The sequence below is a fragment of the Ranitomeya variabilis genome, chromosome 5 (assembly GCF_051348905.1).
Source record: "Ranitomeya variabilis isolate aRanVar5 chromosome 5, aRanVar5.hap1, whole genome shotgun sequence".
NCBI classification, from domain to species: Eukaryota; Metazoa; Chordata; class Amphibia; order Anura; family Dendrobatidae; genus Ranitomeya; species Ranitomeya variabilis.
The window spans coordinates 52,063,021-52,088,041 of record NC_135236.1 but is presented as its reverse complement, the minus strand read 5'-3'; the positions used below and the strand labels follow the sequence as shown (position 1 = coordinate 52,088,041).

The following is a 25,021-nucleotide window of genomic DNA, read 5'->3' as shown; positions in this document are numbered from 1 at the left end:
GGCAGGTACAAGTGTGATATGGGGACAGGTTGGAACCAGTTCAGACTGTACGAGCAGGAACAGTTTCAGGAAGGACTGGGACACAGGCAGGTACGGCACAGGTAGGGCACAAGGACGGGTAGGAACCAGTTCAGACTAGGGACAGTTTCAGGAAGGACTGGGACAAAGGCAAGTACGAGACGAATATGGGAACATATAGGACTAAGTTCAGACTGGACAAACAAGGAGCCGCAGATGCGGAACAGGAGCACAGCCACAGATGCAGAATGGGAGCAAAGACACAGATGCAGAGCGGGAGCAGAGTCGCAGATGCGAAACGGGAGCAGAGCCGCAGATACGGAATGGGAGAAGAGCCGCAGATGCGTAATGGGAGAAGAGCGGCAGATGCGGATAAGGAGCAGAGCCGCAGGTGCGGAGAAGGAGCAGAGCCGCAGGTGAGGAGAAGGAGCAGAGGACCAGATTCACACATGTACTTACAGTGAAGAAGCAAGTGTGCACCAAAGGCACTAACATTGTGCAGGGACAACAGAATAGAGATAGGTGCTGGTTCAGATAAGGCGAGTATAAGGAGTGGGAAAAGGACAGACACAGCAGGATAGGGAAAGATCCAGACTAGGATACAAACAAGTTCAGGGATAGGACTTAGTTCAGACAAAGACAGGCACGGGATCAAGTTCAGGATACAGGATTCAGGCCTGGATATACAGCCCCCAGGGTGGCAGAAACAAGATAGGTAAGACCTGGGTATACTGCCCTTAAGGTGACAGAAACAAGAGCAGAAACAGGACAGGACCTGGCAACTCAGAAGTTGAACACAGACTGCATGTTGCTCAGGCATCTTCCCATTGGTGGAGATGCCTTAAGTATCAGGTGCAATGGGGCAATAGGTTGGGGACACATTAGGAATGCGCACACTGTCTCTTTAAGAATCAGGAAGCCACCGCCCTAAGCATACAGCCAGGAAGTAAGCACACAGCAAGCAGAGAACACGTGGTTTATAGCATGCAGCAAGCAGATGACGCAACTCACTGCATGGACCAAGAGTGGTGAGTAAGTTGGTGTGTTTGATAAGTGGGGGATGGGAAGCCATGCAGTGATGTCGGCAGGGATGTTACACAATGCATCACAACTCCAGGGTCTGCTAAATTTTTCTGAAGGTCTTTTGCAGTCAAGTGGGGGTTCTGATTTGTCTCCATGCTTTGGGCAGCTCTCACTGAAATTTTGCTTGGTCTTACAGACCTTATCTTGACCTCCACTGGTCCTGTTAACTGTCACTTCTTAATTACATTTCGAACTCAGGAAAGGGCAACATGAAAACACTTTGCTATTTTTTTAGAATCTTCTCCTGCTTTGTGGGCAACCACCATTTTCAGAGTGCTAGGCAGCTGCTTGTGAGAACCTTGGCTATTGTTTTTTGGCAAAAGGTTAGATGAGGTTGGGATTTTGGGAAATTTGCAACACCTGATCTTTCCTAAAGATGATAGTGAACAAGCCATAACTCCAATTAAGGTCTGAAACCTTTGTTAAAGCTATCTGAGCACACAAATGTTTAACGGTGTCCAAACTTTTGCATCTGTCCATTATCTTTGTAATTTTTAAAATGTAAAAAGTGACAATATTTTTTTTTTTTTGCCTAAAATACTAAGGAAATGTGTCATCTTTAACTTTAGCCCTTTTAGAGATCATGTCATCTTCAATTTGCTTAACTGTTCACAATAACAGTAATTTTGACGAGGGGTGCCCAAGCTTTTACATGCCACTGTATATCCATTGTGTTTTTACTGTTTTGTCTAGCGTGCCCTTAAGGCGATTAAATATCCAATGGGCTGCTCTTTTATCTAGATCCACAAATCAACATGTCTATGTTTTCGTTTTAATGTCATATGCTACCAGGGATGGTTTCTGACCCGATATAATCCTGTTAACAAACAAGGCTTATATCTAACCAGGAACTGGCGGCAGCCCTATCAGGCTGGCAAGACTCTGTTTCAAAGGTGTTAGTGAAAGGGGTCTCTCAGCCTGTCAGGATTGTGAGTGAATGTTGCGCCACGCTAGAGGTCCCATGAGCCACCCTCTATCACTTCCCATGCCTCATTGTTCCTGTGTGAATAGAGAGTGTCTGTCTAAAATTGTAAGAAGCTGCCATTACTTATTCCCAGGGGGAGCGGAATGTCATGTAGGTGAAAGTGGGGAGACAGTACTGCGTGACCTCTGACATATTAGTGACGTCAGGAGGGGCTACGAAGTGCAGTTTTTCACAACTTTGTTGTTTTTTTTTTTTGTTCTCAGCTTAACAAAAACTGGGTGGCATTTCCTGGAACAATTTGCATGAACAAAGATTTCTCTATGCCACTGCTTCTTCGCAGCATAATGGAACAGAATGGGGTACACTGCAACCTGAAAGCACTGCAACCACGACAAGCACGTTGGCAATAAATCCAACTGTTTCTGACTTTCTGCAACTGATCTGTAGTGGTACATTGGGGGGTCGCTGGGTCATGACCTAAAGAGCGCAGCTATCACAGCTTCACACATGAGTTTGAGCTGAGCGCCTTCCCCAACTGAGTTCTTTTTAACAATGCTCGTAACTAGTGATGAGCGAACATGCTCTGATAAGGTGTTATCCGAGCAGGCTTGTGTGCTGAGTTTCTTCAGTGTGCTCGAGTATGTTTGAGTCCCCGAGGCTGCCATGTCTTGCAACTGTTCAACAGCCTCAACACTTGCAGGGATTGCCTAACAAACAGGTACATAGTATTCCAGCACGCCAAAGATACTCTTTTATCACGCGAGCATGCTCGAATAAAACTTTATCAGATCACGTTCGTTCATCACTATCATAACCTCTCAATCATAAACTCTTGAAAATAAACCCTTAGTACCTTGATATTGAGGTTTGTGTTAAAATTTTTCATCATGGTTTGATCCCTGATGCGTCCTTCATTGATTGTATCGATCAGGCTCTGGGCACGGCTCTGCAGCGCCTCCACATTGGCAGTTAAGGCGGAGAAACAGTTAGAAGTCTTCCCCTCAGAGGCGCTGGTGGTGGTGGATGTATCGGATCTAGGAGTGGAGAAGGAGGGACCCGACAGACTACAAATAGAAAAAAACGTTAAGGCAGCTCATTTGAGTGATCCTAATTACAACATTAGGCCTCATTCAGATGTCACGAGCTGCTAATGCACAAACTGGCCGTGGCTCTCTCGACTCAAGTGTGAAGGCCTCAAAGAAAGATGGATCGCCCCGTCAGGGCAGCGGGGTACTCGGTACCGGGTCCTTCGGTTCACAGGGGGATGTCACGGAGGCTGACCCGGTCCAAGGCCCTGGGACGTCCGTGTAAAAGGGAAAGGTCCTTAAAGGGGAAATGTTTGTGACTCGACCTCTGACAGGCTCCCACCCCTGTCAGGGACTAACTACCTGAGCGAAGCTCAGCCAGTAAGTGACTCACTTCCTATCCAGGCAACCAGTTTTACCTAAGTGTGAGGAGTGCCCTAATAAATAGGAGCATAGCTCCCCCTGGTGGCCTGGAGTGCGAAATGTGTTGCTTTTTTGTGATACCTGGATTCAGTTGTCCTTCTTTGCCTCCGAACGTAACATCACAACACTGAACTCCGTAATTATAGGCCAGTAAGCTTAACCTCTACTGTGGGTAAAATCCTGGAGGGCATTCTAAGGGATGCTATGCTGGAGTATCTGAAGAGGAATAACCTCATGACCCAGTATCAGCACGGGTTTACTAGGGACCGTTCATGTCAGACTAATTTGATCAGCTTCTATGAAGAGGTAAGTTCCGGACTGGACCAAGGGAACCCAGTGGACGTAGTATATATGGACTTTTCCAAAGCTTTTGATACGGTGCCACACAAAAGGTTGTTACATAAAATGAGAGTAATGGGGATAGGGGAAAATATGTGTAAGTGGGTTGAGAGCTGGCTCAGGGATAGGAAACAAAGGGTGGTTATTAATGGAGCACACTCGGACTGGGTCACGGTTAGCAGTGGGGTACCACAGGGGTCAGTATTGGGCCCTCTTCTTTTTAACATATTTATTAATGACCTTGTAGGGGGCATTCAGAGTAGAATTTCAATATTTGCAGATGACACTAAACTCTGCAGGGTAATCAATACAGGGGAGGACAATTTTATATTACAGGATGATTTATGTAAACTAGAAGCTTGGGCTGATAAATGGCAAATGAGCTTTAATGGGGATAAATGTAAGGTCATGCACTTGGGTAGAAGTAATAAGATGTATAACTATGTGCTTAATTCTAAAACTCTGGGCAAAACCGTCAATGAAAAAGACCTGGGTGTATGGGTGGATGACAAACTCATATTCAGTGGCCAGTGTCAGGCAGCTGCTACAAAGGCAAATAAAATAATGGGATGTATTAAAAGAGGCATAGATGCTCATGAGGAGAACATAATTTTACCTCTATACAAGTCACTAGTTCGACCACACTTAGAATACTGTGCACAGTTCTGGTCTCTGGTGTATAAGAAAGACATAGCTGAACTAGAGCGGGTGCAGAGAAGAGCGGCCAAGGTTATTAGAGGACTGGGGGGTCTGCAATACCAAGATAGGTTATTACACTTGGGGCTATTTAGTTTGGAAAAACGAAGACTAAGGGGTGATCTTATGTTAATGTATAAATATATGAGGGGACAGTACAAAGACCTTTCTGATGATCTTTTTAATCATAGACCTGAGACAGGGACAAGGGCATCCTCTACGTCTGGAGGAAAGAAGGTTTAAGCATAATAACAGACGCGGATTCTTTACTGTAAGAGCAGTGAGACTATGGAACTCTCTGCCGTATGATGTTGTAATGAGTGATTCATTAATTAAATTTAAGAGGGGACTGGATACCTTTCTGGAAAAGTATAATGTTACAGGGTATATACACTAGATTCCTTGATAAGGCGTTGATCCAGGGAACTAGTCTGATTGCCGTATGTGGAGTCGGGAAGGAATTTTTTTCCCCATGGTGGAGTTACTCTTTGCCACATGGGGTTTTTTTGCCTTCCCATGGATCAACATGTTAGGGCATGTTAGGTTAGGCTATGGGTTGAACTAGATGGACTTACAGTCTTCCTTCAACCTTAATAACTATGTAACTATGTATATCACTCCCCCCTAGAGGAGAATGATATTACTGCAACAACCAGGACCCTGGGGCGCTGCAAATATGTGTCGGGAGAATCCATGATCCGACAGATTTTGCAGAGACATCTGCATGAGCCCTATACCTACATGTTTTTTTCTGGCATGTAATATTATTATTATTATTTATTTATATAGCACTATTAATTCCATGGTGCTGTACATGAGACGGGGTTACATCAAAATACAAATATCACTTACAGTAAACAAAACTAACAATGACAGACTGATGCAGAGGGGCGAGGACCCTGCCCTTGCGGGCTTACATTCTACAGGATTGTGGGGAAGGAGACAGTAGGTCGAGGGTTGCAGTAACTCCAATGGTGTTGAGTTGGCCGTCTGGTCATTACAGGTTGTAAGCTTCTTTGAAGAGGTGAGTTTTCAAGTTTCTTTTGAAGGATCCAAATGTGGTGGATAACCGGACGTGTTGGGGCACAGAATTCCAGAGGACGGGGGATATTCGGGAGAAGTCTTGGAGGCGATTGGATGAGGAGCGAATAAGCGTGGAGGAGAGAAGAAGGTCTTGGGAGGATCGGAGATTACATGAGGGAAGACATTGAGAGATTAGTTTGGAAATATACGGAGGAGAAAGGTTATGGATGGCTTTGTAGGTCAGTGTTAGTAGTTTAAACTGGATATGCTGGGAAATTGGGAGCCAGTGAATGGATTTGCAAAGAGGGGAAGCAGGAGTGTAGCGAGGAGAGAGAATAATTATTCCACCAGTAGAGTTAAGGACGGACTGGAGAGGTGCGAGAGTGTTAGAAGGTAGACCAGAGAGGAGGATGTTGCAGTAGTCGAGGCGGGAGATGATTAGAGCATGCACAAGCATTTTGGTAGAGTGAGGGTTGAGGAAAGGACGGATTCTGGAAGTATTTTTGAGCTGGAGGCGACAGGAGGTGGCGAGAGCTTGGATGTGCGGTTTGAAGGACAGGGCAGAGTCAAGGGTTACTCCGAGGCACTGGATTTTGGGGACAGGGGAAAGTGTGATTTCATTTATTTTGATAGATAGATCAGGTAGGGATGATGTGCGAGATGGAGGAAAGATAATTAGTTCAGATTTGTCCACATTGAGCTTGAGGAAGCGAGAGGAGAAGAAGGAGGATATGGCTGATAGACACTCTGGGATTCTGGAGAGCAGAGAGGTGACATCTGTGCCAGAGAGGTAGATCTGAGTGTCATCAGCATATAGATGGTACTGGAAGCCATATGACCTAATGAGTTGTCTCAGGCTGAGTGTATAGAGTGAGAAGAGTAAGGGCCCTAGGACAGAGCCTTGAGGGACACCGACAGAGAGGGAGCGAGATGAAGAGGTAGTATGGGAGTAGGAAATGCTAAATGTGCGGTTGGTAAGGTATGAGGAGATCCAAGATAGGGCAAGGTCTTTAACACCAAAGGAAGAGAGGATCTGTAGTAGGAGGCAGTGGTCAACTGTGTTGAAGGCAGAGGACAGGTATAGAAGGAGGATTATAGAGAATTGTCTGTTTGCTTTGGCTGTAAGTAAGGGTACTGTCTCACAGTGGCACTTTTGTCGCTACGACGGTACGATCCATGACGTTCCAGCGATATCCATACGATATCGCTGTGTCTGACACGCAGCAGCGATCAGGGACCCTGCTGAGAATCGTACGTCGTAGCAGATTGTTTGGAACTTTCTTTCGTCGCTGGATCTCCCACTGTCATCGTTGGATCGGTGTGTGTGACACCGATCCAACGATGCGTTCGCTTGTAACCAGGGTAAACATCGGGTTACTAACCGCAGGGCCGCGCTTAGTAACCCGATGTTTACCCTGGTTACCATCGTAAAAGTAAAAAAAAACAAACCGTACATACTCACATTCCGGTGTCCGTCAGGTCCCTTGCAGTCTGCTTCCTGCACTGACTGACTGCCGGCTGTAAAGTAAGAGCAGAGCACAGCGGTGACGTCACCGCTGTGCTGTGCTTTCACTTTACGGCGGCACTCAGTCAGAGCGGGAAGCAGACTGCAAGGGACCTGACGGACACCGGAATGTGAGTAATGTACGTTTTTTTTTTTTTTTTACTTTTACGATGGTAACCAGGGTAAACATCGGGTTACTAAGCGCAGCCCTGCGCTTAGTAACCCGATGTTTACCCTGGTTACCCGGGGCCTTCGGCATCGTTGGTCGCTGGAGAGCTGTCTGTGTGACAGCTCCCCAGCGACCACACAACGACTTTCCAACGATCACGGCCAGGTCGTATCGCTGGTCGTGATCGTTGGAAAGTTGCAGAGTGTGACAGTACCCTAAGTCGTTAGTAATTTTGGTCAGGGCAGTCTCAGTGGAATGGTGGGGATGGAAGCCAGATTGTAGGTTGTCGAAGAGAAAGTTAGATGCAAAGTGAGAGGAAAGTTCAGCATGGACGTGCTGCTCAAGGAGATTGGAAGCAAATGAGAGCAAGGATATGGGGTGATAGCTGGACATAGCGTTGGGTCATGGGATGGCTTTTTGAGATTAGGTGTGATTGTGGCATATTTGAAAGCAAATGGGAAGGTACCAGAAGTTAATGATAGGTTGAAGAGATGGGTTAGGGATGGGATTAGTGCGGTGGTGAGGTTGGGGAGGAGGTGGGATGGGGTCAAGCGCACAAGTGGTGAGGTGTGATTTGGAGAGAAGATGAGCAAGCTCCCCTTCAGTAATTTTGGAGTGGAAAGTTATGGGGTTAGGGAATTGGTCTGGTAAACAAAGGGGTTGTGGTGGTTTGACAACAAAGATTTGCCTTGTTTGGTCTATCTTATTTTTTAAGTGCGTGGCAAAGTCCTTGGCAACGATTAGGGAACTGGGAGGGGGCAGTGGTGGGCGGAGGAGGGAGTTAAAAGTGTTGAACAACTGTTTGGGGTTGTGGGATAAAGAACATACAAGAGATGTAAAATAGGCCTGTTCAGCAGAGGTGAGAGCTGATTTGAATGCGAGTGTTGCTTGTTTGAGTGCAGTGAAATTATCTTGCGAATACATTTTCTTCCAAAGCCGTTCTGCAATTCTGGATACTTGCTGAAGCTTTTTAGTGATGTTATTGTGCCAGGGTTGTCTATTGATTTGTCGCACTCTGCTATGCATGACAGGGGCGACCATGTCAATAGCTGATGCGAGTGTGGCATTGTAGAAAGCAGTGGCAGTGTCTGTGTTGTGGAGTGAGGATATGGATGCTAGTGGTAGGATAGAGTCAGAGAGCGTGTGGGTGTCAAGGTGTGCGAGGTTTCTGCGGGGGTGCGCATGTTGCTGGACATGAGTGACAGGTGAGAAGGACAGGGATAAGAAAGTCAGCAGATGGTGGTCAGATAGAGGGAGAGAGGAGGTACTACTGGTCAAAAGTGAAAAACATACAAATTTGCACATGCTTTTATATACAGCCCGGTAATTTGGTCACAAGATGGTGCATGTATTTCAGGATAATCAGTTTTTACATTCTTATTGTGCCTAGCTTTTCATAGAAAAAAAAAAATATTGATATGTCTCATGTAAGCAAATTAAAAATGTCCCTGTCTAAATAATACACCGTAGACCTGAACGTGATGTGTTCCGTCTGCTGGAAAAGTCTCCTACTAAGCTTAACATTTCTAACAGAATTACCGGGCACTCAGTTCATTAATTAATATGCAAGTCTTGCCCTATTAATGGAATCCGAAGTAACGTGGATCTGAAATCTGTGCTAAGCACTGTGGTGCTTATCTCTCTAGGTCGGGTGCCAGGTCACAGAGAAAGATTTAGGCCGCTTTCACACGACTAAACTTCACGGCCCAAGTACGAACCGAACTGTGGGTTTCCTGACCCTCAGTTATGCCAATGAGGCTCTTGGCGAGTTTGGATGAGGAGACCCACAGCCAACCCTGATATTGGGCCATACTCGGGCCGTAAAACTCAGATGTGTGAAACAAGCCTCCTGACTGAATGTTTAGGTCTGGAGTTATTTTCAGGCATTTTACAAATGTATAAAAAGTGTATACAAAAAGCAGCATATGACCCGCAGCCAGTGGCGTATCTAGGGGGGGCAGCCTGGGCATGTGGCCCGGGCGCAGCCGGCAGGGGGGCGCAGTCGGGCCGCCTAATGCGGCGGTCCGTAGTGTCTCCCCTGGCGGCTGCATTCTGCCGCCCCCCGGAAAGAGAGTCGGCTGTTCTCTGTGCCGACTGTCAAGCTGATAGCCGGCACAGACAAGCTGCAGCTCGCCAGCTCCCAACATGTGCGAACATACCGCTTGTGCGGCTGCATCGGGGCCCGGAGGTGGAGGGGGGCCCCTGCAGGGTGGCTGCGGCAGGCAGGGAGAAATCCCTGCAGCTCCGCTGCCTACAAGACAAAATAGCAGCAAATCTGCAGCGATCTGTCTTCCTGCCCACGCTTCCTCTCACACAGGCAGCGACCGCTGGATGACGTCATAATTCAGCGGCCGGCTGTGTCAGAGGAAGGCGATGGAGATGCTGCGGCAGAGCGTGTGGAGAGGTGCTGTGTGTGTGTATGTGTAGAGGTGAGAGGTGCTGCTTGTGTGTTGTGTGTGTGCGTGCCTGCATAGCGCTGCAAGTGAATGTGCAGAGAGGTAAATGGTTTTGTGTGTGTATGGGGAGGAGAGGCGAGGGCAATGATGGAGCTGACGGGGAGAGGGCAATAATGGGGATGGTGAAGGAGGAGGAAATGATGGATGTGGTGGAATGGGCAATTATGGGGGTGGGGGGAGGAAATGATGGAGGTGGTGGAATGGGCAATGATGGGGGTGGGGGAGGCAATGATGGAGGAGGTGGAATGGGCAATGATGGTGGTGGGGAAGAATGCAATGATGGTGGGGGAGGAGGAAATCATGGAGGTGGTGGAAAGGGCAATAATGGGGGGTGGAGGGGGGAGGAAATAATGGAGGTGGTAGAATGGAAAAGGATAGTGGTGGTAGAAACGACAATGATGATGGTGGAGGGGGAGAAAATGATGGAGGTGCTGCAAATGGGCAAGGATGATGGAGATGGTGCAATGGGCAAGGATGGTGGTGGTGGAAAGGACAATTATGATGGTGGTGGAAAGGGCAATGATGGGGATGGTGGGGGAGGAGAAAATGATGGATGTAGTGGAAAAGGTAAAGGAGGAAATGATGGAGGTGGTGGAATGGGCAATGATGGGAGTGTTGGGGAAGGAGGAAATGATGGAGGTTGTGGAAGAATGCGCAATTATATGGGGTGGTGGGGGAGAAAGCAATGATAGTGGTGGAGAAGGCAAAGATGAAGGTGGTGAAGAAATACAGTGTATTCACTAATTATGTATAACGTCATCCTTAGTTATGCCGTGGTGTAACGCAGTCCGTTTAACGGACTGCTAAAATGCTATGTGGGCACTGACTGGAGGGGAGTAGGGAGGGGCCAATTCACAGCCGGACTGTGCCTGCTGCTGATTGGTCATGCCCAGCCGGCCGCGACCAATCAGCGATGCGGGATTTCCGTGACAGACAGATAAACAGAAAAACAGACAGACGGAAGTAGACATTAGACAATTATATATATAGATGACATCATCCCTTATTACGGACCATTCTCACTAGTTACATTATTTATTATTATTTATTATTATAGCGCCATTTATTCCATGGTGCCGTCCCTTATGATATAGCTTCTTCTGCTGTTATGTACAGTGCTGTCTCTTACAGGGAGAGTTATTATGTGTGGGGACAATTTGAGTGGGGATAGGGGGATTTATTATGTGTGGGGTGAGATTTGGAGTGAGGATGGGGGATTTAATGTGTTTGGGGAGATTTGGAGTGAAGATTGGGTTATTTATTGTGTGTGGGGAGATTTGTAGTGGGGATGGGGGGATATAATGTGGGGGAGATTTGAGGACACAAAATGAAGAGCAAAGGGGGAGATGGGGGGCATATATGAGGAAACAGTGCATTGGAATGGGGGCATGTATGCGGAAAGAGTATGGGGGAATTGAGGGCATGTATGAGGAAACAGTACGGGGGAATTGGGGGCATGTATGAGGAAACAATATGGGAGAATGGGGGGCATGTTTGAGGAAACAGTATGGGGGATGGGTGCAGACAGTATGAGGAGCGAACGGGGGAATGTAGGCAGACACAGTATGAGTAGCAATGTGAAAAATGTATGTGGACAGAGTACGGGGAGTGAGGGTGATGGGATGTGTGCAGACACAGTATGGGGAGTCAGGTGAGCAGGCAGTATAGAAAGTGAGGGGGTAAATATGAGGAGACAGTATGGTGAACAGGGGGATGTGAGAGGAGACAGTATGAGGAGGGAGGGGAATAGTGTGAGGAGACAGTATGGGGGGAGAAAAGTGAGTGGGCACAGAATAGAAACTGAGTAGTGGGGGCGTAGCATGGAGGGACAGTGTAAGGGCACAGCCAGGATGGGACAGTATACCAAGGAGGGGGAGTGAGATGAGAGAGTACAGTATAGAGACTGAGCCCTATAGGGGGGGACACAGTATGAGAGGACAGTGTGAAGAGGGGCCGGTATGGAAAGGAGAGGTCAGTATGAAGAGCATGTACTATAAGAGGGACAATGTGGGGGTCATATTTTGTGCAGACAATATAGTGAGGGGCAATTTTTTATTCAGGAGTATTTTAATGACACTTATATCTTCAAGGGTATCATGTGGAAATTTTCTGCAAAAGAGCGGAGAAGATGGAAGTCTGCAAGGACGAGCTGTGGATGAGAAAACTCATCATGGGGTCTGGACAAGATGAAGAAAAGAAGGAGAACGGCTCCAGAGACAACATCATCTATAAGGTACCTGGATGTAATTGTTATTTGTGATACTAACTAATTCTCATGTTTTTATTTATATTAGGAGCATTAAAGGGGTTGTCCAGGTTCTTTGTGACTGCAGACTTCTGAATGCTCACAGTGCGCCCTGCACGCTGTCAGGATTCTCTCGTGCTGGCGATTTACAAACATGCGGTCACGTGCTGACTAGACATGTGTGGCCTCACTCAATGAAAATGAACTGAGTGAGGCCGGGCACGTCTAGTCGGAATGTGCTCAGACGTATACAAATCACATGCTTGTGCTGACATCACTGTCCACCGGCCCAAGGGGGGCGCCAAAATGAATTCTTGCCCCGGCTGCCAGAAACCCTAGATACACTTCTGCCCGCAGCAATCAAATAATTGCTTGACCAGCCTCACTAGTAAAAGTTGTCTTCACGAGTCAACCACATCAAAGCGACCCTCTACCCCTGACATTGAATTTTACCATGCATTTTTGCATTTCCACCCTGAAGACATGCCCATGAGTCAGACTCTCAATATAAGAGAGGACACCGCATACATCAGAAATGAGAGTGGCTTTAAATTAAAACATAAGGAATGATAGCAATAAAGTAATTATTATTAGTAATATCTAGGGAGGCATTTTGAATCGATCAAGTCTCACCCAGCGGAAGTTTGGCCATTATTAGTGCTTGGATTTACCGACGCCTCGCGTGCTTCTCTGTCATCCGACTCGGAGTCAGCCATTTTGTCACTAAGAAGAGGTAACAAATTAATATTACAACTCTGCGGATGCAACCGTATGGTAATCAATCTTCATAGACTTCAATGGGGCATTTTCCATTCGCAGAAACACAGCTCACACATCCCTCTGATTGGTAAAGGGGGTGTTAACAGGAAGAAACGCTCCTGTATCCAAATCCTTCTCTGTTACAGACTTTGGAATGAGATCCAAAAACTTGAATTTACAACTCTGTTGGTATCAGTTGAAAGCTGAAGGGCCCTGGTACCTAAAGCTAAGCTCACAATGGAAGGGGACATTATTACCATAAGGGGCCAGGAGGGAGACATTATAACTGGAAATGGCCCAGAATGTGGGACATTATACCAGGAAGGGGCCAGGATGTGGGACATAATACCAGGAAGGGGCCAGGATGTGGGACATTATACCAGGAAGGGGCCAGGATGTGGGACATAATACCAGGGAGGGGAGGGGGGCAGGGTGTGGGACATTATACCAGGAAGGGGCCAGGATGTGGGACATAATACCAGGAAGGAGCCAGGATGTGGGACATTATACCGGGGGGGGGGGGGGGGCAGGATGTGGGACATTATACCAGGAAGGGGCCAGGATGTGGGACATAATACCAGGAAGGGGCCAGGATGTGGGACATTATACCGGGGGGGGGGGCAGGATGTGGGACATTATACCAGGAAGGGGCCAGGATGTGGGACATAATACCAGGAAGGGGCCAGGATGTGGGACATTATACCAGGAAGGGGCCAGGATGTGGGACATAATACCAGGGAGGGGGGGGGGCAGGATGTGGGACATTATACCAGGAAGGGGCCAGGATGTGGGACATAATACCAGGGAGGGGGGGGGGGGCCAGGATGTGGGACATTATACTAGGAAGGGGCCAGGATGTGGGACATAATACCAGGAAGGAGCCAGGATGTGGGACATTATACCGGGGGGGGGGGGGCAGGATGTGGGACATTATACCAGGAAGGGGCCAGGATGTGGGACATAATACCAGGAAGGAGCCAGGATGTGGGACATTATACCAGGAAGGGGCCAGGATGTGGGACATAATACCAGGAAGGGGCCAGGATGTGGGACATTATACCAGGAAGGGGCCAGGATGTGGGACATTATACTAGAAAGGGGCCCGGATGGGAGACATGATACCAGGAAGGGGCCAGGATGTGGGACATAATACCAGGAGGGGGCCAGGATGTGGGACATTATACTAGAAAGGGGCCCGGATGGGAGACATGATACCAGGAAGGGGCCAGGATGTGGGACATAATACCAGGAGGGGGCCAGGATGTGGGACATTATACCAGAAAGGGGCCAGGATGTGGGACATTATACTAGAAAGGGGCCAGGATGTGGGACATAATACCAGGAAGGCGCCAGAATGTGGGACATTATACCAGGAAGGGGCCAAGATGGGAGACATGATACCAGGAAGGGGACAGGATGTGGTACATTATACTAGAAAGGGGCCTGGATGGGAGACATGATACCAGGAATTTCACCACACTTTTATTTTTCACATTTTTCTGGATATTATATGGTAAAATTAACTGTGATATTGAAAAATACAACTTGGCCCCGATATGGCGATGTAGATGGAAAAACAGGAGTAAACCTGCTCGGGATGGTAATATATAATGTGGGACAGCGTCTTTGCGGCGCCAACATCACTATAATGGTGAACGTACACTTTACATGTTTAGTGCAATGAAATAGCCTGAAACCTACAGAAACATATGAGCTATGACTATATATCAGGCTTCATAGGGTAATAAGCTCATCTAAACGTCACACAGAACAGTTAGATGAGAAGGACCACGCTCATGAGTGATCAAACATGGCGGCCACTTGTCTTTTTATATACCCGGTCGTTTTTGAATTCTCCTCAGAGCGACAGAAGGCGGGAAATCGGAAGGGGCGGAGCTTCCGATGTATTCAAAATGGCTGACGAGACTGCGGAGTGCGAGGTCTAAAGAGCCGCAGGAGACGAGTTGAGGAGGCGTGGTTTGAGACTTCTGCGGGTAATGAGGAGGGGCGTGGTTTGACTCCGCAGCTACTACGGAGGGGCGTGGTTTCAGATTCCTGTGAAGGGACGTTGTTTCAGACTACTGCGGGTAATATGGTGGGGCGTGGTTTCAGATTACTTCGGTTAATACAGAGGGGCGTGGTTTAAGAGTACGGCGTGTATGGTGGAGGGGCGTGGTTTAAGAGTACGGCGTGCATTGTGGAGGGGCGTGGTTTAAGAGTACGGCGTGTATTGCGGAGGGGCGTGGTTTGATCTGCTGCTTTAGGCGGGAAATAAAAGCTGGAAGTGTCTAGTTTGAGGGAATGTCTTGTTTTGAGGCAATTTTTCCACCATTGTAGTTCAGAAAATGATAAGCTTCGGGGGTATTATGTAAACGGACAAGAAGGGAAGCGACTGTACACTGATAATGGTTAATAATGGGAAAATTAAAATTGTGGGGAAAAAAATTGGGATAAATGTTCAATTCAGAACTCTATATAACTAAAACAATAGTTGTGTATTTCATATATCTGTCTACAGACGGAAGGAAATAAACTATAAAAAATAACGCTAAAATAATATATTCTATTTCCTTCCCTGTGTATAGAACTATACAAAATATTAAAATAAAAATATTCAGAAATATATACATGTATCCACATATATCTATATATTTATATGCATATATATATGTAGCGATCTATCTATTATCTATGTATTATCTATATAAATAAAATATATTTATTATTTACTAATATTACTTTATGCAGTTTCTCCTTCCCTGTGTAGATAACTATGTAAAATAATAAAAAATGTATATGTTTTTAAATGTAAACATTTGTAATGTTTTATTTACTTCCCTGTGTATATAGATATGTGTGCATATATATATATATATATCCCAAGCAAAAGATACGAAAAAATAGCGGCACTACCCTAGTCGGGTCAATATCGCAAACTCACCACTGCGGGAACAACGATGGTCTCTGTGCTGCAAAACACCGTATTAGCTGCGGGGTGCTCCTTCAGGGAAAACAGTCTTTAAATTCAGAAGAAGTCCATAAGAAATGATGAGGGCACTCACCGCAAAGAATATACGAAAGTTCCTTTATTGAAGATAAAACATCCAGACAACGGTCATGGCCGGGACCCGTTGAAGCGCAAGACAGCGCGAAACGGCCGTTGTCCACCCCTGCTCGCACGAGTTGCCTCTCCCCCGGCCATGACCGTTGTCTGGATGTTTTATCTTCAATAAAGGAACTTTCGTATATTCTTTGCGGTGAGTGCCCTCATCATTTCTTATGGACTTCTTCTGAATATATATATATATATATATATATATATATATATACACACACACACACACACACACACACACACACACACACACACACACACACACACACACACACACACACACACACACACACACACACACACACACACACACAGAGAAAAGGAGATAAAATGATTCCAATACAATTAAAATAGTGAGAATAATAGTAATATATATATATGCATAGCTATATTAATAACACAATTTAAAATAAATAACAGTAATAATATATATACAGTGCTCAAAAAAATAATGGGAACAACAAAATCCCATATCCTAGATATCACTGAATGAAATATTCCAGTTGTAAATCTTTATTCATTACATAGTGGAATGTGTTGAGAACAGTAAAACCTAAAAATGATCAATGTAAATCACAACTAATATCCCATGGAGGTCTGGAGTTGGAATGATGCTCAAAATGAAAGTGGAAAATCAAATTACAGGCTGATCCAACTTCAGTGGAAATGCCTCAAGACAAGTAAATAATGCCCAGCAGTGTGTGTGGCCTCAACGTGCCTGTATGACCTCCCTACAATGCCTGGGCATGTTCTTGATGAGGCGGTGGATGGTCTCCTGAGGGATCTCCTCCCAGACCTGAACTAAAACATCCGCCAACTCCTGAACAGTCTGTGGGGCAACGTGACATTGGTGGATGGAGCGAGACATGATGTCCCAGATGTGCTCAATCAGATTCAGGTCTGGAGAACGGGCGGTCCAGTCCATAGCTTTAATGCCTTCATATTGCAGGAACTGCTGACACACTCCAGCCACATGAGGTCTGGCATTGTCCTGCATTAGGAGGAACCCAGGGCCAACCGCACCAGCATGTGGTCTCACAAGGGGTCTGAGGATCTCCTCTCGGTACCTAATGGCAGTCAGGCTACCTCTGGTGAGCACATGGAGGGCTGTACGGCCCTCCAAAGAAATGCCACCCCACACCATTATTGACCCACTGCCAAACCGGTCATGCTGAAGGATGTTGCAGGCAACAGATCACTCTCCACGGCATCTCCAGACTCTGTCACGTCTGTCACATGTGCTCAGTGTGAACCTGCTTTCATCTGTGAAGAGCACAGGGCGCCAGTGGCAAATTTGCCAATCCTGCTGTTCTGTGGCAAATGCCAAGTGTCCTGCACGGTGTTGGGCTGTGAGCACAACCCCCATCTGTTGACGTCGGGCCATCAGACCATCCTCATGGAGTCGGTTTCTAACCGTTTGTGCAGATACATGCACATTTGTGGCCTGCTGGAGGTCATTTTGCAGGGCTCTGGCAGTGCTCCTTGCACAAAGGCTGAGGTAGCGGTACTGCTGCTGGGTTGTTGCCCTCCTATGGCCCCCTCCACGTCTCCTGGTGTACTGGTCTGTCTCCTGGTAGCGCCTCCAGCTTCTGGACACTACACTGACAGCAAACCTTCTTGCCACAGCTGTGGATATGCCATCCTGGATGAGCTGCACTTCCTGAGCCACTTGTGTGGGTTGTAGAGTCCGTCTCATGCTACCACGAGTGTGAAAGCACAACCAACATTCAAAAGTGACCAAAACATCAGCCAGAAAGCATTGATACTGAGATGTGGTCTGTGTTCCCCACCTGCAGAACCACTCCTTTATTGAGGGTGTCTTGATAATTGCCGACAATTTCCATCTGTTGTCTATTCCATTTGTACAACAGCACGTGAAATTGATTGTCATTCAGTGTTGCTTCCTAAGTGGACAGTTTGATTTCACAGAAGTTTGATTTACTTGGAGTTATATTCTATTGTTTAAGTGTTCCCTTTATTTTTTGAGCAGTGTATATATATATATATATATATATATATATATATATATATATATATATATATATATATATATCATGGCTGCAGTGGAGATGACAAAAACACTTCTTATTGTTAAATCAGATCGAAATGTTGTCAGTCAAAATGCAGTACCGCTCTGGACATATTGGGAAGCCATCTTGACAACCAGTTTCCCACATTTCCCCAGTGGCAGCCACAAGAGGGGTAATGGCCTACAACCTACAGCCTACAGCCTACAACCTGCAGTAACCACCGATCGACCAAACCGCTGCATGACCAGCTCTATCCTCACCTACTGTATTCTCACCCATCCCTTGTAGATTGTGAGCCTTCGCGGGCAGGGTCCTCTCTCCTACTGTACCTATTATGACTTGTATTGTTCAAGATTATTGTACTTGTTTTTATTATGTATACCCCTCCTCACTTGTAAAGCGCCATGGAATAAATGGCGCTATAACAATAAATAATAATAATAATAATAATGGCGGCCGTTCCCACTTAATCAGCCGCCATTGTGACTATATAAAGCTGGTGACATAAATCAGGATGATTCCCTGACGTTTACCTCAGACATACGCTGATGCACAGCCATATTACGCCCGCTATTAGTTTCAGTGTTAAAAAAAGCTTATATCGCCCAGTATACTATCTTTTTGTACTGGCAAAACCACATCCCAGCCTCTCATTGTTTCTCAACAGGGTGCATAAATTTAATAAACATCGCAATGCAGCAGTCAAAGAGCTGCGTTTTAAGCCCTAAACTAGTGAAAAAATTAGAAGCCAGCGTGTGCACTGAAGCCTTAGGTGGCAACGATGCAACATTTCCTGGAAATGCACTAATTTTTTATTCAGTGCAAACATTTTGGGCCTAAACCCCGTTATTGCTCCTTTAAAGGGAACCTGTCACCACGTTTTTGGAAGATGGGATAAAAATAGCGTTAAATAGGGGCAGAGGTGGGCGTTACATTAGTGTGTGTGTTATGCGTTTATTACCCACCTAAGTTGCCGAAATAACTTTGCAAAGTCTCCGTTTTCGCCTGTCAATCAGGCTGGTCAGGTCACATGGGCGTGGTGTCTTCCCCCAGATTTGGCGTAGTTTTCCGTTGGTGGCGTAGTGGTGTGCGCATGCCCAAAGTCCGGAATCCTCTTCCAGGGGATTTAAAATAGCGCGGTGTTCGTTATTGCATTGGTGATCGGTGGGCGCGGCCATCTTCCTTTGGCCGCGCGTGCGCAGAAGCGGCGCTCTGCTGGCCGCGGCTTCAGGAAAATGGCCGCGGGATGCCGCGCGTGCGCAGATGGATATCGCGGCGGCCATTTTCCTGAAGCCGCGGCCAGCAGAGCGCCGCTTCTGCGCACGCGCGGCCAAAGGAAGATGGCCGCGCCCACCGATCACCAATGCAATAACGAACACCGCGCTATTTTAAATCCCCTGGAAGAGGATTCCGGACTTTGGGCATGCGCACACCACTACGCCACCAACGGAAAACTACGCCAAATCTGGGGGAAGACAACGCCCATGCGACCTGACCAGCCTGAGTGACAGGCGAAAACGGAGACTTTGCAAAGTTATTTCGGCAACTTAGGTGGGTAATAAACGCATAACACACACACTAATGTAACGCCCACCTCTGCCCCTATTTAACGCTATTTTTATCCCATCTTCCAAAAACGTGGTGACAGGTTCCCTTTAACTTTATTTTACTGCTGATATTTTTCATTTTCTTCTTTCCCAGGTTGTCTTCAGATTCGGACTCAGAGTCTAGGAGAATACTATTAGCGGTCTGGTGCTTTGACGTAACAAGTTAGGAAAATGAATTATAAGAATATTGCGTGGCATAGCCATTGGGGGTGGCAGTCTTGGCCCACTCACCGATAAGGGCTCACCTGTCCTGGATCCATGTAAGAGCGCCACTCTCAGCTATGCTGTCGAAACCGTGAACTCCTTTCCACTCTCAGTTAGGTTGCTTTATGTCTGTGACCTACATCATCTTGACATTTTTTTGTGGCCGCACTACCCCTTCCATTCCCCCCCAAAAGGCAATAAAAACATCGCATGCACTCCAAAAAGGTATCAATAAAAAATCAGGCTAATCCCACATGAAACAAGCCCGCAAACGGCTCCATCAGCAGTAAAATAAAAAGTCATACGCCTCAGAAAATGGCAGCACAATATGTATTTTAATGAATTTTCGATTTTTTTTTAAACTAATATATATGTTTGTGTATATAAAACCTACACAACTTTCATATCTCCATAATCATACCGATCTGAACAATCACATTATCAGGGCACTATGAGGGCCCAAAAACAAAAACTCCAAAAGCAATGGTTTAATTTTTTTTTTTAACTATTTTAACGCACTTGGGATTGTTTTTAAATTTTTGAGTACATATATGGTAAATAAATGGCGTCATTCAAAAAGCCCTCATACTTGTATGTCAACGGAAAAAAAAAATACAAAACTTGCAGCTCTTAGAAGAAGGGGAGGAAAGGACAATTAAAATTGCAAAAATGAAAAACTGCCTGGCCGTTAAGGGGTTAACTTCTGGGAGTATAATGGGAACATATTGCGATGTGACGTAGGGATTAGGCGGTGGTAACAGTTGGCATCATCTCTCCTGGAGGCTGTTGCCCTGTAATCCTGAGTTATGTCAGCAGCTGAGCTGTGCCGGCGGCACACGGTAATGAGAAAGCAGTCATTATCTGCTTCATGAGCTGAAGGCTGCGAGAAATACACGGGCTTAACAGAGGGAGCCTGCAGCTGCTGAACAGTGAGTACTATCCTGCTCCATACTTGGAAAGTGGGAATCTAAAGTGGGTGTAGATGTGGGAGTGTCAGAGGTAGCAATTGCACCTGGGCCCGGTTTTCTGAGGGGGCATATGGCAGGTGGGAGCCCAAGATCTTTGAGTTATACATCTGATCCGATAAGACGTAGGTCCTCTCGAAAGCTTGGAATCTTGTGCACTCTTGAGTTATCACGGAACCCTTTGAGTTCTTCTGACGCCATGTAAAACCATACTGGGTAGTACCTGCCAATGTCAGGTGTCCTGACAGGGTGCGGCTGGTCCAATCGCTAAAATATTACTACATGTAGTCTCTGAAACTTGTACAATTAATTATCAAACGTTTCTTGAAAGATGAAAGGTTGGATGGAAGAACGGATAGACAAGATAGATATTGGATAGATGGATGGAAGATAAATCAATAATTAGATCAATAGGTGATGGATAGATGTTAGATATGAGATGATGGATGGATAAACAGATATTAGATGATGGATACTTGGATTTAGGCTTCATTTACATGTCCGTGTGACATGTCCCGATGCTGGGACCCATAGAGTACAATGGAGGTATTCACAGATCCAAGAGCAAGATCCGTGAGACTCAGAGTATGGTCACGTTCACACGTTCAGTATTCAGTCAGTATCTTACATCAGTATGTGTAAGCCAAAACCAGGAGTGGAACAGAGGGAAAGTCTAATAGAAACACGTCACCACTTCTGCATTTATCACCCACTCCTGGTTTTGCCTTACAAATACTGAGGTAAAATACTGACCAAATACTGATAGTGTCAACGTGGCCTATGTCCTACTCTGATCCGATTTTGAGGATAACACTCGGCTATTAACCCAGCGAACTTTTCATTTTTCCCTTTTATGTTATTTTGTTTCTTGCCTCCTTTCAAGAACCACAACTTTTTTATTTTTCCATCGACCTAGACATGTGAGGGCTCTTCTTTTTTATTTCTGCAGGACGAGTTATAGTTTTGAATGGCATCATTCATTTTACCATGTAATGTACTAAAACATAGTAAAAGAGTTCCAAATGTGATGAAATGAGGGGAAAAATGCAATTCCAACGTTTTTTTGGGTGGGTTGTATTTTTACTGCATTCATTGTGCGGTAAAAATGATCTGGAAACATGATTGTTCACGTCAGTCAGATTACGGCGATACCAAATATGCATCGTTTGTTTTATATTTAAGTGCTGAAAAAAAAAATTCTGAATATTGAAAAAAATGTATATATATTTTTTGCGCTATGTCCCTATTTTCACAGGCCAGTAAAATTGTGTTGATGGGGCCATGAGGGCTTGTTTTTTGTATGGTGAACCAACATTTTTATTGATACTGATTTTATGTACATACAATGCTTTTATTGCTTATCGTTACAATTTTTTTAGGGACGTGAAATGACAAAAAAACTACTAAATAGGTTTAATTTTTGTTTTATTATTTTGGACATTGGAAAATGGGGTTGATATGAACTTTTATATTTTTTTTTAGTTTTTAAAAACATTTTTATTTATTTTTTTACATTATTTATTAGGCCCCTTAGGAGATTTCAACATGTGATCCATTGATTGCTTATACTATATCCTACAATAAATATCGCAGGGTATAGTGAAAACATCCGTCAGACCAAAATGACTATGGCTGGAAGTCTTCAGCATCCTGTCACGGTGGGTCAATGGGAACCGGTACGCTTGGGCACAGGCACACGTTCCATTTAGATGCCACTGTCAGAGATTGACAGCAGCATTTAAATGGTTAACAGCAGCTGACAGAACTCTTCTCCAGCCATGCCTGTCACGAGACAAATATAGCCGGTATCTGCCGCTTGGGAAGAAAGTACAGCTTCTGAGCCCCCTCCACATGTGGGGACCTGGTCTGAATATGCCCTTTTGCAGAAAGGGGTTGAAATCAATGGGGATCGGTGTAAATCAGAAGGAACACAGACTTTGGGCTTCAGCGTTCCATCCGAGTTCCATCCCGAAGAGTCAATGGATGAAAAAAAACATTCATACCGCCTATCTGCTTTGGTGGGAAAAAAAAATGGATGCAAGTGGGATGACACCTGAGGAGAAGAAAAATTAAAAATCAGTCCATTTCTCTCAGATGGTAACACTGTGTTTATGCGTGTATGCCGCCTGAGAAATAGTAGGACTTTTGGATAAACCCCCCCACACTAGGAGACATCTTTATATTGGGAACTCTCTGTGGAACGTGTGTAATCGGGAGGATGGTCAATGTACGATTATATACAGGATTTTGGTGGGATAGACGTGTAAAGACTAATTATGTCTTATGTACAGGATATGGAGGTCGTCCCCGGTTCAACCCTGAACTTCACCGCCAGCCGGGCGCAGGCACAGTCTTCATACCAATACTCCGTCTCCAGTGACAGCCCCTCGTACGCCGACTACAAGCCTCTGGAAATGGAGCTCATCCCTCTTCCACGAGCGGTCGTCTATCTTCTCATGGCAGCTGTGGTGGTGGTAGCTGCCGTGTACGCCATAGTGGGACATCTCATCAAAGACTTGGCACACGACATCGCAGGTGTGGCCGGTCGTCTACCGTTTTGGGTTTCTTTAGGAATAGCTTATACTTATTCATCATCTTCTTACATCCCATAATACCGCCATATAATGTGTATAATGATCTACCAGCTGTAGAAAGAGCGACAAAGACTGTCTGCAGTTCTCTCGTTCTGGTAGAAGATAAAACCTAATAGTCTCCATTACCAGTCAGTAGGATTGCATGGGATTTGTTGGGATCCGTTGTCACACAGATCAGGTAAAGCGGCCATGGGTTCATTAACACGGCATGGTCGTGTGGGGAACATCTCATTAGGGAGACTCAGGTTATCATTTCATTCTATGTGGACTAGACAAAAACTGAAATGCAATTTAAAAAAAATATATATATATATATATATATATATATATATATATATATGGTCCTGAAAAATGAGTATGTCCCAGCCAAGTATCCAGTATAGATGACTCTGCCGCGGTGTCACCGTACATGTATTCATACTATGCCATCTCTTCTACAGATTGCATCCTGGGACCGCAGACAGACAGCAAGGCTTATCCCGCGCCTGACCTGCCGCCCATGAGGAAATGTCTCCTGCCTCTATCTGCAGATAAACTGAGTATTTACTGCCTGCCGGAGCAGCCCACCGTGTGCGTGCCTATCGGCACAAGCCACGAGATTCCCACCAGCCTCTCCTACCCACCATCATCATACAACAGAGACTGTGGCCAGAGGAAAGCTTCCCTGCAAAGTGTATGACTGCAGCCGAGCTCTAGTCACATCGGACGAGATCCGAGTTACCCGTCGGTGTCCTGCAGACAGTGGGGGTGAGGGCATCAGGGCTTACGTCATAGTCTACACCTGACTCTCAGTAGTCGTGGGGGTGTGAGTGAACGAGGCCTTGTCAGAGGATGACCTCACAATAGAAAACTTGAGGAAGCCATATTTATTTTTCCTAAGGTCTTCTAATTCCTAGCGCTGAGGAAACCAATTTTCTATTCCAGTGCCCACCCGCCCAAACATCAATGCTTTTTTTTCCCCCCTATGAAGAGTTGGCTCTGGTGCCGTTAAAATGAATGAGCCGTAACTGGAACGAGGGGACACTCCTAATCCTTACTGGGCCACCCTGGACCAGTCGCAAGTTTAGGGGGTGACCGTCTTCTCAAGGAAACGCTCATCCATATATTTTAGAACAGACATGGACTCATGCTTCCCCTGGGCAGAGGTCATGTTAGAAAGTGGCATCTTGTAATCTTCACTTGGACCACGTTCACACATTCGGTATGTTATCTCAGTATTTGTAACCCAAAACCAGGAGTGGAACAATCAGGGGAAACGCATAATAGAAACTCGTCACCACTTCTGCATTTTTCACCCACTCCTGGTTTTGGCTTACAAATACTGATGTAAAATACTGAACGCCAGTTCATGTGGCTCCTCCCTATCAGTCTGTGATGGGGGGCAGACTCCATGTCACATAGCTCCTCCCTCCTGACTGTCACCCTGTAATGGGAGGGGCAGACACATGTAGCTCCTCTCTCCTGTGTCACCTTGGGGTTGGAGGGGATAGACTCCAGTACATGTAGCTCCTACCTCTTAACGTGTCACCTTGTGCTGGGGGGGGGGTGCAGATGCCAAATTATGTAAGCTCCTGTCTATCAATCTCTAGTGGGAGGGGCAGACTCCATGTCATAGCTCCTCCCTCCTGACTGTTACCCGTAGTGGGAGGGCCAGACACATGAAGCTCCTCCCTCCTTTGTCAACCTTTTGTGGGAAGAGCAGACTCCATGTCATGTAGCTCCTCTCTTCCCAAAAGTCACCTTGTAGTGGGATGAGCAGACTCCATGTCGCAATAGGAGTGAGGAGCATATTCCATTACCCTGTGATGTAAGGGGCAGCCTCCATGCTACATGACTATTTT

The 25,021-nt window shown here is 45.9% G+C and overlaps 2 protein-coding genes across 7 annotated transcripts in view; one reads left to right on the top strand and one right to left on the bottom strand.

Moving 5' to 3' along the window:
- Nucleotides 1-14,641, bottom strand: part of SYCE2 (synaptonemal complex central element protein 2) — a 35,581-nt gene extending 20,940 nt beyond the window's left edge. Inside the window, exons 1-3 of one of the 2 annotated variants that reach the window (XM_077261956.1) lie at nt 14,503-14,641; nt 12,540-12,629; nt 2,880-3,090 (exon numbers count right to left, since the gene is read on the bottom strand). In XM_077261956.1, the coding sequence (XP_077118071.1) occupies nt 2,880-3,090; nt 12,540-12,622 (294 nt within the window). In that variant the 5' untranslated portion in view covers nt 12,623-12,629; nt 14,503-14,641. Of the gene's footprint in view, nt 1-2,879; nt 3,091-12,539; nt 12,630-14,366 lie in introns of both variants that reach the window. The other variant, XM_077261955.1, reaches the window with a different exon arrangement.
- Nucleotides 959-24,967, top strand: SMIM44 (small integral membrane protein 44). Of its 5 annotated transcripts, none has more exons than XM_077261959.1 (3): nt 959-1,046; nt 22,878-23,121; nt 23,621-24,967. In XM_077261959.1, the coding sequence occupies exons 2-3, from the start codon at nt 22,881-22,883 to the stop codon at nt 23,857-23,859; spliced, it is 480 nt and encodes a 159-aa protein (XP_077118074.1). In that variant the 5' UTR covers nt 959-1,046; nt 22,878-22,880; the 3' UTR covers nt 23,860-24,967. The 5 variants fall into 5 exon arrangements, with proteins under 5 accessions (XP_077118074.1, XP_077118075.1, XP_077118076.1 ...); XM_077261960.1 differs by lacking the exon at nt 959-1,046 and adding an exon at nt 14,515-14,659; XM_077261961.1 differs by lacking the exon at nt 959-1,046 and adding an exon at nt 19,496-19,677.
- The last annotated feature ends 54 nt before the right edge of the window (nt 24,968-25,021 follow it).

What these genes read in the sequence shown, in the direction of transcription:
- SMIM44 (XM_077261957.1), top strand. Translation starts at nt 22,863, where the DNA reads ATGTCTTATGTACAGGATATGGAGGTCGTCCCCGGTTCAACCCTGAAC. An exon ending in CTTGGCACACGACATCGCAG is followed by an intron (nt 23,122 to 23,620) that starts GTGTGGCCGGTC and finishes TCTCTTCTACAG; the next exon opens with ATTGCATCCTGGGACCGCAG.